We start from the raw sequence: 12,481 nt of genomic DNA, 5'->3' as shown, positions 1-12,481 counted from the left end.
ACGGGAGAAACCCCCCCCCCCCCCCCCAGGGGGATGACCACGCCACAATCCCTTCTCTTACATTCTCCTCTTGGGATTTTGGGCACACATGCACACACATCCAGTGTGACTTTTAAGTTGCTGGGTCTGGACTTGAACCATGGTCAACCATGTGGAAGTCCAGTGCTTTAGCCAGTATACTACCTGCTGGCTCCCAAAAGCAGTTTTAAAGGCAGGCTGAGGGGGTACCTGATGTTGTAAGGAGTAACTGGGTTTATAAGGAGAAAGGGTATAGATTTTCAACCTGAAACCAGGCTCCAGTATCAGACAGTTAAATTGAGAAGTTACAGAGAGTAGCTGGGATTGTGGAAAGAGGTGTGCAGGGTTTAAGGGTACCTGGTGCTGTAGGGAGTAGCTGGGTTTGTAGAAATGGGCTGTGAGGGGTTGTGGGGTACTATCTTCTTTCCTCTATGCTTTCCCCCTTTGGCCTTAAAGAGCCCTCCTTGCCTAGCCTTTTCTCTTGTCCTCGTATCTTCCTTCAGTGACCACAGTCTCCTGCCAGAGCATCTGTCATTTACATCCACGGTCCTTTATTTTGAAGATGATTGTCCCTTTCCACCCATCAGTGGAGTCACTAAGGCCTGCTCCCCTGCCTCACTGCTCTGGTTGTGTGCCATTGAGAGGCCCCAGCCGCTGGCTCAGTGCCTGCCCTAGGTGACTCTTCACGGGGTGGAGTCAGGGCATACTGATGGCAGCCGCAGTGATCAAGCGGTTCACGGAAAGAGAGCCAGCATAGTTAGGAGCATCCTGCTGAGGGTGGGCAAAGGCTTTTAGTCCAGGAGCAGAGGCCTCTCTTCACCTACATAGTCAGGGACACCACATGGGTGATTTTAGTTTTAAACTCAAAGTTAGAGGACTGACAGTGACTTGGACTGCTTTACCTCTGCTGGCATCCATGACAAATGAGCTTTAGAAGCAAGGGTGCCAGTTGACCCCAAACTTCCTTAACCCTTTTAGTTCTCAGAGGTGTGAGCAGTTGCCTCTAGGCCTAAGCCATAAGCAGTGACTGTCCTGCTCTTCTGGTTGGAAGAGCATATGCAGCTGGGACAAAAAGAAGGGCCAAGGACAGAGTGGGGATTTGAATCCCCTTCTTCAGCCTACCACAGGAGCCCTGGGCATGAGAGCTCCCACCTGTATCTGAGAGCTGGTCTCTTGCGGGGGTCATATTTCCAGTTGCAAATAATAGAACCCAACTCCAGCTAAGCTAAAGAAAAAAGAAGTTGGGAACCAGCAGTTAGCGTAATGGCTATGTCGCTGGTCTCCCACGTAGTTGACCGCGGTTCGTGTCCCGGACCCGGTGGCTTAAAACTCACGCCGGGCGCGTGTGCGTGCGTGCCCAGGATCCCGAGAGGAGAATGGAGGAGAAGGGATTGCGGCGTGACCATCCCCCCTGAGGGGTGATTTCTCGCTTTCTGTCTCTATGTCTCTCTCTGTCTGTCTGGCGAGCGCACGCGCCCTACAGTGAAAAATCTCTCCAAAAAAAAAAAAAAAAAAAGAAAAAAAAAGAAAAAAGAAGTTACCAGCTCAAACGACCGAGCCAAGGGAAGATAAAAGGGGTGCTTTGGGCAAGGGACTCGGATGTCAGGGCCTCTGTCCACACCCCCATCTAGTGTCAATGTCATTCCCTCAGCCTATTGGGTCATTGGAAAAGTCTTGATACGTTTTTTTTTCTGTGCAAAAATGCATCATGACTTTTTCAACAACTGAATAGTTTCTTCATTTCTAAATATTACCAGCATAAAGGACAAGGCCCTTTCTCTTGATAGTCACTCAAAAATCCTAGAGAAATTGCAGCAGACTCTGCTTGGGCTATGTGCTATATGTGGGCCACTGGCTGTAGGCAGGGGCATGATAAACTATGGCTTGAGTTGAGTGAGGTCCACTGCTGCGGCCAAGCCCAGGATCTGAGAGGCCAGGCCTGCAGGTGTGTAAGAAGTCAGTGCTCATGTATATCCCAAGGTTCTTACTCCTGAGGAATTTAGGATTCTGGGAAATGATACAGCTGGGAAATAAAAGTAAAAAGGAGAACCTCCTCCACTACCCAGATTTCTAGGGCACAGTGGATTCAGCAGTGACTTTCCAGATTCCGAATCTGACTAGTGCCACACTTTAGCACCAGCCTCCTCCCTCGGGGCCCAGGATTGCACGGTCTGTCTCAAAAGGTGAGGTTGGCGGTGTGAACGTGCAACGGGAGGCCCTTGCATTCTCAGCTGACTTGCTCTTTTCTTCTGCCCTGTAGGTTCCCAAGGAGGTAAGTGGTGCAGACAGCAAGGTTCCTCCTTAGGTAGGAAGTGGCACCTGGTTTCTGGGACAGACGCCGGTTTCCTGTGGACTCTCCGATGATCTCATGAGCTGGTAAAGACAACCCCAAGTCCCACTTGTCAGGTCCCCTGGAAGGAACAGTGGTGATCCTTGCCCCCATGGGTGTGGTGGTCTGCTCCAAATGACCACAGCCCAGCTAGGTTCCCATTTACCTGGCCAGCAGAAGTAAATGCCTTAATCTCTGGTAAGAAAAAGAGGCACCAGCCTTTACCTTTTGGCTCCTGGCTTTTTCTTGCCTCCTCAGTAGTTTACAGTCATATTGCCATCATCATACTTGATATGGAGTTTCCTGCTACCATCGCAGGCTTTACCCAGCAGTACCATCCACCTCAGCTGGTTGAAGGGTGGAGCCTGGGAAGCACTCTTGGGAGGGACTGGCAGGCTCTCTGTGAGAGCGCATCCTTGGACCCAGCCAGTGCAGCATCAGGTCCAATATGTACTGGCCGCATGACCTTCTTAGCTGTAATTCAGGGAGTTGTTGTTCTTTTTCTTTTGATAGATTTTTGCTATAAGATGCATGCATGCACTCATCAGAGAGACAAAGAGAGATAAGAAAGCAAGAAATCACCCCCTTGCGGGGGGGATGGACATTCCACAACCCTTCTCCTCCATTCTCTTCTCAGGATCTTGGGCACGCATGCGCAGGTGCTGACATGGTTTGTTTTTGTTTGTTCATTTGAGAAGTTTTTGCTATAGTGTGTGTGCACTCGCCAGAAAGACAGAGAGAGACAGAGAGACAGAAAGTGAGAAATCACCCCTCAGGGAGGATGGCCACGCTGCAATCCCTTCTCCTCCATTCTCCTCTCGGGATCTTGGGCATGCACGCACAAGTGCCCAACGTGAGTTTAAGCCACTGAGTCCAGGACTCGAACCATGATCGACTACATGGGAGTCCAGTGACATAACCGTTACACCAACTGTTGATCTTGCTGACATGGGCTTTAAGCTGCTGGGTCCAGGACTTGAGCTGTGGTCGACTACATGGGAGTCCAGTGATGTAACCATTATGCCATCTGCTGGACCCATTTTTCTTTTTTTAAAGTTCATTTATTTCTTTCACAAATGAGAGCAACAGAGAGAATGAATGAATGAGGGAGAGAGGGACAGAACCCTCAACAGGGTCTTCATACCATAATTTATCTTCAGCCTCAGCCAGCCCTGAATCCTGGGCATAAGCATGTGCTTGGCGTGTACCTGGAGGCCTCAGGACATGAACCTGAAACCTTCCTGAGTAGGTCAGCCTTGCAGGGTATCACGTGTTACCACTGCACCACTGTCCAGCCCCTGAGGGAAGCTGCTCTATTTTATCAATTACATCAGAATCTCTGGGATGGGGGGACCAGGCACTGTACATTTAGAAACTGATTTCAACATGCAGCCAAGGCGGAGAGCCACTGTGATGTCTGGAGTCCATTGCACTCATCACATGTATCTGCTCTGCTGCCGCCTCACCCCAACTCTCCCATTTTCTCAAGCTCAGCCAGCTATATATTGGGTCAGTGGAAAAGTCATGATGTATTTTTCTATGTAAAAGTGTGTCATGACTTTTTTGACAACCCTATTTTGGACCATCAATACCCAAACTCACAAGCTTTGGCTCATAACTTGCTCCAAGGCTGCAGACTACTGGTCTACCCTGTCCTTGCTCACAGATGCATGTTACTGATTATGGAGGGAATGGACAAGTGAGTATGGATGATTTAGAGCTAACACCTCTTCTCTGCTAGAAAATCATTAAAACTAAATCTGAGTTAAGTGAGACATTTCCATTGGAAATGTCCCATTTATGTGAGTGGGGGTGTCATAAGCATGCTTAGTGGAACTCGCCCCAACAGCACTGCACAATGCCCTCAGTGTGTCCCCATGAATCCTGTGCTTTCCGAGCACTGGTGGGTCTTCAGATCAATGGTTGCCAAACTTGGACTTACCTCAGAATCCCAATGGGCTTGTTAAAGCACAGATTACTGAGTGCCAGCCTTGTCCTAGAGTTTCTGATTCTGTAGGTCTAGGGTGGGGCCTGAAAACTTGCATTTCTAATGAATTTTCCTGGGCATGGTCATGCTGACCCTGGGTCCACACTTTGAGAACCACCCTCAGCAAATCTGCTCAATCCTGTCCTGTCACTCCCAGCTGAACCATGCCAAAGGAAGATGTGGAGGTGAAGGACTTTGTGGCACCTGCTTATTTGTGGTCCCTGGTAGGACAGAGGGGACCCAGCTCTTGCCTCAGTTCTGCAGTTCTTGCTCTAGTCCCCCAAACAGGGGTTCTCTAATCTTCCCACCCCTAGATTCTTGCTGGTCCTGTTTGCCCCTTTTCCAACCCAACCCAAATTAGAGTTTGCCTCTCAACTTCAACTCTACCAAGTACTTTCTCCTGCTGGTGCCCTGTCTCCTCCCCTTGCTACAAGAGATGGCAAGAATGATATTTAACTCCTTGATGCTTAGACTTTGGCCACAGCTTTGCTGGCCATGCCCCCAGCATTCTCCTGCTCAGAAAGGAAACATTTTCAGGGGGAATGCCAAGGACTGTGGCTATCCTTGTAGCCAGGTCAGGGTGCTGGGCAGGCCAGTGAGAGCTTCCTGGGAGACGTCCATGGATTCCTGGTCAGGGCATGGGGGAAGGTGGTCTTGCCCTCCCCACCCCAATTTAGCCACCTGTGACCCTAAGGGAGTCTGGTGACTGTACATGGACACTGTCCACCCTAGTGTGGGCATTCCAGCTCCATGTCACACAGAAGTCACAGCCCTTATAGCTTGTCAGCCCCTGCCCTCTGTCACAGGCATCTTGATGAAGACCGATTCTATGCTTGATTATAATAATAATAATAATGGCACCTGTGTTTTCAAAGCACTCTGCAGTCACTAATTAGCCAGCCACCTCCCTCTTCCCCCAACAAACAGGTGGGTCCTGGGAGCTTCTTTCCCTCTTGCAGAAGAGCCAAGACCCTGGGGAGGCCAGGAGGGACCCCAAATAGGCCTGGCTGTGGCTGCCCCCTGTCTGCCTCCTGCAGAGCTGCTTCCTTGGGCTCCTAGCCTCCCCACCCTGGTCACCTTGTGGAGCAGTTTTCCCAGGTGGACAAAGTGAGCAGGGTCCTGGGGCAGCTTCTGATCAATGACCAGGACTTATGCTCATTTCTCTAGCCACAGGCCTGTACTTGGATGTCAATACCCCCAGGGGCAGCTGCAGAATAAGAGTGCTGGATTCATGAGAAAAGATATCCAGAGAGAGTCTGAGCACACAGTAGAGACCCTGCTGCTCAAACCTCCCTTTAACTGGGAGGCTCAGAGGACAAGGGTTCTGGTCAAGGTCATAGTCAAGGTTGGTACTTCAAAAAGGTACTTCGGATAGTCTGACTGACACACAGTGAGTTCACTCAGAAGACAAGGCCTCCAGATTCTCAGTGGAGCTAAAACCAGTGATCCCTAAATCAGTACCATCAAACCAACTCTTGGGCTTTCATCTCTGGGTCTAAGGAGAAATTGATACTGACTATTGTTTCGCACAGCTGGAGAGTCACACGGACACACACCTGGGCCCAGACTTCTTCCTGGGCCTCCAGCCCTCCGCGCGCTCTAGCACCTACGTCAACCTGCGTGAGGTCTGCGGCCGGGCCCGGCTGTCCCCAGGGGAATACCTCGTGGTGCCGTCCACCTTTGAACCCTTCAAAGATGGCGAGTTCTGCTTGAGGGTGTTCTCAGAGAAGAAGGCCAAGGCCCTGTGCGTCACCTTTCCCTCCGTGGTCAGGGATATGTGGGGGGATCGGCCGGGGAAATGTTCAGACGTAGGTGGGGGTCCTGTCACTGTGTAACCCACCCAACGGGTGTTCCTTAGAGGAAATCTGAAAGACATTGCAGGTCCCTAAAATCCTTCCCTCGGAGATCCCTCCTGTCTCTTCCACTTCTCTATAGAACTGGGAGAGTTTTCTTAAAAGAAGAGAAAGAGTTGGGACCAGCAGTTAGCGTAATGGCTATGTCGCTGGACTCCCACGTAGTCGACTGTGGTTCACGTCCCGGACCTGGTGGCTTAAAACCCACCCCAGGCGCGTGTGTGTGCATGCCCAAGATCCCGAGAGGAGAATAGAGGAGAAGGGATTGCGGCGTGGCCATCCCCTCTGGGGGGTGATTTCTCGCTTTCTATATCTCTGTCTCTCTCTGTCTGTCTGGCGAGCGCACACGCCCTATAGTAAAAACCTCTGAAAAAAAAAAAAAAAGAAGAGAAAGAGTTGAGGCTGGAGAGAAAGGGCCATGGTAGCAGCCTGGGCAGAGAGGTTCCCACTGGACTAGAGAGTGTGAGGTCAGGGCGTGGGAGCTAGGTGAGAGCACCACCTCCTACACCTCACACATGTGCACCCCCTATACACACCACATGTATGCAACCACACACATATGCACACCACACACACGTGCACACACACTGTGCAGTTACCACACACACTGAGCACACATACCATGCACACAGCACACATATACAACCACACATCACATACACACCACACTCACAATCTGCATCTGTACACACACTATGCATGTACCACACACACTGAGCACGCACAATATGCACACAGCACACATATACAACCTCACACCATATGCACACCACACACACGCACACACACACTACACAGATACCACACACACTGAGTACACATTCCACACTTACACAACCATAGAAATGGCCACTGCATACACACACACCACATACTTACCACACACAGGCACATACCACACACGCCACATAGTACACATAAAACACACACACTCTACACACATAGCACACATATGCCACATGTATACACCACATACCAGAATAGTACACATCTACCTGCTGTGCATACACATCACATATACACAACTACATACACACACCACTCACACAGATCACATATATACCACATATACCACACACACATACCACATATATACCCCACATACCACATACATATCACATATACCGTATATCACATACATGCATCACACACTTACATATCACATACACCACATTGAGTACATAATCCTCCAGGCACCACACACACACCGCACATGCCACCTATCACACAGATGCACACAGAACACACACCATGTACATGCACACATGCGCAGGCTAGGCTTGCTGGCTTATTCTCCAGAGGCCATTTAAGCAGAAATTCATGTATTGAGGTCCCGAGGAGGAAAAGACTGATAACTGGATGAGGTGAGGAAAGAACCTCCCAAAAGCGTCCACCATGGTAAACATTCTAGAATTCACAAAAAGACTGCTGAACTTGGAAGCTCTTGTCTCTGACGAAAAACTCAGGGTGAGGTGGGAGTTGGGGAGTTGAAGGGGAGGAATCCTGGTTAAGGATTCAGTTTATGCAGTGTTTAGTAGGAACTGAAGGTCTTGGGTGGGAAACCAGTTCCTCGGAGGAGTAAAAAACCTTCTGAAAGAACCTAGCTATTAGCTATTCTCTCTCTCTCTCTCTCTTTTTTTTTTTTTTTAAATTAAGATTTTTGCCACAGGGTGCAGATTTTTGTCATAGGGTGCATGCACTTGCCAGTGAGAGACAGAAACAAAGGAAAAGTGAGAAATCACTGCCCAGGAGGGAGGACCACATGGAAATCCCTTCTCTTCTGTTCTCCTCTCAGGATTTTGGGCACACATACGCATGCGTCTGGTGTGTTTTTCAAGCCGCCGGGTCTGTGACTCAAACCTCAGAGTCAGCCATGTGGGATCCAGCACCTTAACTACCATGTCCTGTTCATGTTTGGTTTGTTTCTTTCTTTGTATTTCAGGGAAATTGGGGGTGCTGTAGCCGGAAACTCACATGAGGTATGCAATCTTTAGTTTGCTAAGTTCTGACACGATTTTATAATAGTTATTTGGAGTTTCTTACTGATTCGTCAGAGTTCTTTATATATTAGCAATAATAACTTATTATTCATCAGGCCACAACATTGCCTAGGCCTCTTCTCTTCCAGATGAAGAGATGGGAGGAATATTGGAATGTGGACTTTGGAATGCATCCCTACCCCTGGGTGGGGGCGGCCTTTGCATCTCCCTCATTAAATCAGCAGGACCCACAGACAGAGCACTCACTATGCCTGGGCTGCTCTGTGCAGGAGAGAGAGTCAGTGGGGGAAACAGACCTGCATCCTGCTCTCGGATGGACCGCCAGTCTTTCAGAGAACAAATGGTGAAGGCCTAGGGAAAAGATGAAGGAGAATGTGTGCCAGAAATGGATCTAAACCTGTGGTGTGTAGTCCTGGAGGAGCTGGGGTGAGCGGCTAGTCTGGGACGGCTCCATGGAGGAGCAATTCCAAGCAGTTTGGAGGAGGAAATGCCCAGGGTTTGAGGTGTGCGTTTGTCTGCCTAACCCCCTCCTTCCTTCACTGTGCCCTCAATTACCACCTGGCTGTGCCTACGTCATTACTCTTACTAGTACAGTATTATCAGGCCATATTGAACCTTTTAGACTCTATTAGTAACAGTTCTGGAAGAAACTGACCTGGCATTCTGGAGACTCTTAGGGCCGTCTGGGAGTCCTGGGACTTCCCCATTCTGTCTGGTGGTGACAGTTGGGGGCCATTCTATTTCGGATAGGGCCCATTGACATCTCAGAAAGTCTCTTCAGAGGCATTCACATAATGATTTATAATTTCCAAAGAACATTGACACACTAGCTCTCATCTGAGTCTCAAGATGATCCCTGTTGGCTTAGTTCATTTAACATTGGAGTTGAGGAAATGGATATTTAGCGCCTGGAGATGGTACCCAGGAAGTGGTCAGCCTGCGGGTGAACTCCGCTCTCCTGGCTTCTAGTTTTGCCATTTCCACAGGGCTGTGTTCCTAATTTTGTTTTAATTGTGATACTCTTTGAGAATCTGCTGAAAGCTGAGAAAATGCTTATAACCATGACCCCACATTTTCATGCAATTTCCGGAGTTCATAGGCCCCCTGAAGGTCACTGGGGATTTCCTTGTGAGTCCACAGATTGCAACCACGATTCCCTGATGACAGAGCATTTATCATTCTCTAAAAGCGATTCGGGGTTGAAGTCTGAAATTCAGCGTTGGTGGGTCATTATTTTCTACATTACTCAGAGAGGACTGCCTGGGTCCCAGGGCTGCATCCCTGCTGGGCCCTGAGCTCCCCAGGGCCAGGACCCAGGATAATGTCTCTTTTGTTTATCACCTTATGTTAACTGCACCCCCCCAACACACACACACACACACACACACACACACACACACACACACCCCTTAGCCTAAGCTTGGCAATGATAGGTGCCCAACAAATACTAAAGGATGAATAAATGAATTTTTAAAAAACTTTATTGCCAGAGTGGTTGCGCTTGCCAGAGAGAGAGAGAGAAAGAAACACAAAGACAAAGAGACAGTGAGAGAGAGAACCCCCTAATTAGGTGTGGTCACATCTATAATCCCTTCTCTATTCTTACCTTTTGTCAGAATTTTGGGCACCCATGCACACTCACCTGCTGCGTTTTTCAAGCCACTGGGGCCAGGATTGGACAGTCAGCCATGTGGGACTGGCTCCCTTAACCACTGCGCTGTGGGGTTGCCAGGAACTTTTCATTACCCCCAATGATTCCAGTTTGAACTTTGCAACTGTGCTAATCCTTTTAGCCACATCCCAGCGAGGTGGACCAGGAAGATGGCCAGTTCAAGAGCCTGTCTGAGAAGCTTGTGGGGAAGGTAAGTGGATGGCAGGAGAATGTTCCAGAATGTCCAGGTCACTTTTATCTTTATTTCCTTGGGTCTCCAGGAGTACGAAGGCTACAACTGAAGATCCCAAAGCTCCTAGTGTCAGAATCGATCACCTCATCTGGTCTGAAGACTGAGAGCTGTTCCTGTGCTGTGAGAGCAATCAGGGTCCTGGGACCCCTTTCTTACTGTGTTTCACTGATTCTTGAGGAAATAGGAAGACCGACTCTCCGGGTTCTGCCAAAAGCCTTTTTGTTTGTAAATTGACCCTGTCAGATGGGGCCTATATTAGAAAGCTGGCAGCAAATCAATACCCCTCAGAGGCAGCTGGCCCTGTGGAGGATGGCTCGGTTACTCTGGTGGGATTGCCAGGCCCCAGTTCGGCTGGTTGCCCTGCTGTGTGTCTCTGTGAATACAAGCTTGGCCTGGTTGGGTCGAGACACAGGCCCTGGAGCAGAAGGAAACTGCCTGCCACTCCTTGTCTCTCTGTCCACCTGGCTTGGGTTCGTTTTGGCCCTGGTCCTGGTGGCTCTAAGTCAGGGTGCACCTGGGACTACAGCGTCACAACAGGCCCCATAAATGCAACAGACATGCTGCTCTTTGGAGGGCAATAAAATATGCCAGAGGGAAAACACATTGTCCTTCACCCACAAGGATGCTCAGGGTGATGTTCTAGACTTAAGGATGGAAGGGAAGGAAACATTTCAGAATCCTTTGCAGAAAGTCAAGTTGGGCACAGTGCCTTTGGACAGCCACTGAAGAAAACCCTTGCAAACACGAGTCAATTTGTGTTTTAGGTGGATGCTCAGGCCAGTATTTTTGCTAACAAACTTCATTTCCATAGCTACCAAGGGGTCATATTTTATTAAGGACACCAAGAATGACAGGAGCTGGGAGTCCAGATTCATATAGTTCTTCACGTACTTTAGCTGACTTTTCTTGCCCATGGTGTGGGGCAGACTTGGCCACACTTCCTGCTCTGCTGGTGACGTGACCAGTGCAGGTTAAGGAGCTGAAGGCACAGCCTCATGAGGAATAGGGTGAAGGTCCAAATGTCGATTCTCAACATCCCACTGTCTTCTCAGCTGGCTAACGGGAACTGTATGCTAGGCCTGGAGGCTTTCAGAGGGTGCTCAGGTCTTATCGTTGGAGCTGGCCGTTCTGGGCCTGGAGGAGGCCTGCTGTGCCGTGCTGTGCTCACAGGAGACGCTGCTCTGTGGGGCTCTTGTCTCTGGTTTCCAGTGTCTGGAGGGCGGGGAGTGACTTGGCTGATGCCACAGGGGAGAAAGAGGCTGTCTTAGTTCGCTACTGAGTGATTGATAGAAATAGAGCCCAAGGTCAGAAGCCATATGGGTGGGCATCTTGCAGGGTCCCGATCACATCGCAGGGGCAGAGCAGAGTGGAGTGGCTGTCCATGAGTCCTCCTGTTCTAGTCTCCTTCCTTCTCCTTACGGACCCAGCAGAACTCAACCACAAGGGCCACACCATAGTCACTTCATCACTCCCAAGGCCTTACCTTTCTATGCCAAGAACCCAAAACACCACATCTCAATGCCTGAATTTGGTGGGGGAGCCATAAACAACAGCGGGGCGGAGTCACTGTGGGAACCCTATTCTCACCCAATACTCCTTCTCTGAGCTCATTCCTCATCTTGCTCGAGGTCTATCCTGAGAGTTAAGGGGAAATCTTTCCTTTGGTTCAGTGTTTCTCCCAAATGCACTCAGGAAGTCCTCGTCCCTAAATCTCACCTCCAGGCTGAGACAGAATACCGCACAATTTTGCAGGTGAAGAAACGGAGGTGTGCAGTGTTTAGCCACTGCCATCTGCAGCGGAAAGCAGGCGCTTTGCAGTGAGGTAGTCTTGGGTCTCCAGTCTCGGCCCTGCCACCCGGTAGCCATGAACCTCCAGGCTTCATGTGATATTCAATCACGTGAAAAGGGCAGATGACACTGTGTATGCGGGCGGCACTGGCTTACGAAATCATGACTTCCGTAACTGTAAGTGGATGCAGAGTTGTTCTGAGGATTGGCAACATTCCACATTAGATGTGTGGCACATGGGTGCTAGCGCCTACTATTGTCACTTGTCACAGTGTTCTCTGTTTACGCATGTCCCACAGAAGGCAGCAAGAGCCTGGCATGGCCGCTGTCTGGGGTAGTATGGGTGGTGCTCATGGTATTGACCATCACCTCTGGCCAGGCTGTTGGAGACCTCGGAGAAAATTTGAGTTTGTAAAGATGTCACAAGCCTTAAAAATATCACAGGGCTTATAGACCTGCGGGCTGGCTGTGGAGGAGACTCTGCATTAATTCACATCTCGAATCAGCTGGTCAGAACCTGATGTGATTCACATTTGGGTTCCTCTTTTTTTTTTTCTGGATAGGTTTTTGCTATAGGGCGGGTGCGCCTGCCAGCCCGGGGG

The 12,481-nt window shown here is 49.6% G+C and overlaps 1 protein-coding gene across 1 annotated transcript in view; it reads left to right on the top strand.

Moving 5' to 3' along the window:
- CAPN8 (calpain 8) overlaps window positions 1–12,481 on the top strand; it is a 76,584-nt gene that overhangs the window by 53,444 nt on the left and 10,659 nt on the right. The window contains exons 11-14 of the mRNA XM_006171981.2: window positions 2,279–2,290; window positions 5,867–6,078; window positions 8,130–8,166; window positions 9,981–10,049. Coding sequence (XP_006172043.1) covers window positions 2,279–2,290; window positions 5,867–6,078; window positions 8,130–8,166; window positions 9,981–10,049 — 330 coding nt within the window. The remainder of the gene's footprint in view (window positions 1–2,278; window positions 2,291–5,866; window positions 6,079–8,129; window positions 8,167–9,980; window positions 10,050–12,481) is intronic.

This window comes from Tupaia chinensis, unplaced genomic scaffold (assembly GCF_000334495.1).
Source record: "Tupaia chinensis unplaced genomic scaffold, TupChi_1.0 Scaffold150175_1, whole genome shotgun sequence".
Taxonomy (NCBI): domain Eukaryota; kingdom Metazoa; phylum Chordata; class Mammalia; order Scandentia; family Tupaiidae; genus Tupaia; species Tupaia belangeri.
The sequence above is the reverse complement of the archived record's forward strand: the minus strand, read 5'-3'. Positions and strand labels throughout refer to the sequence as shown.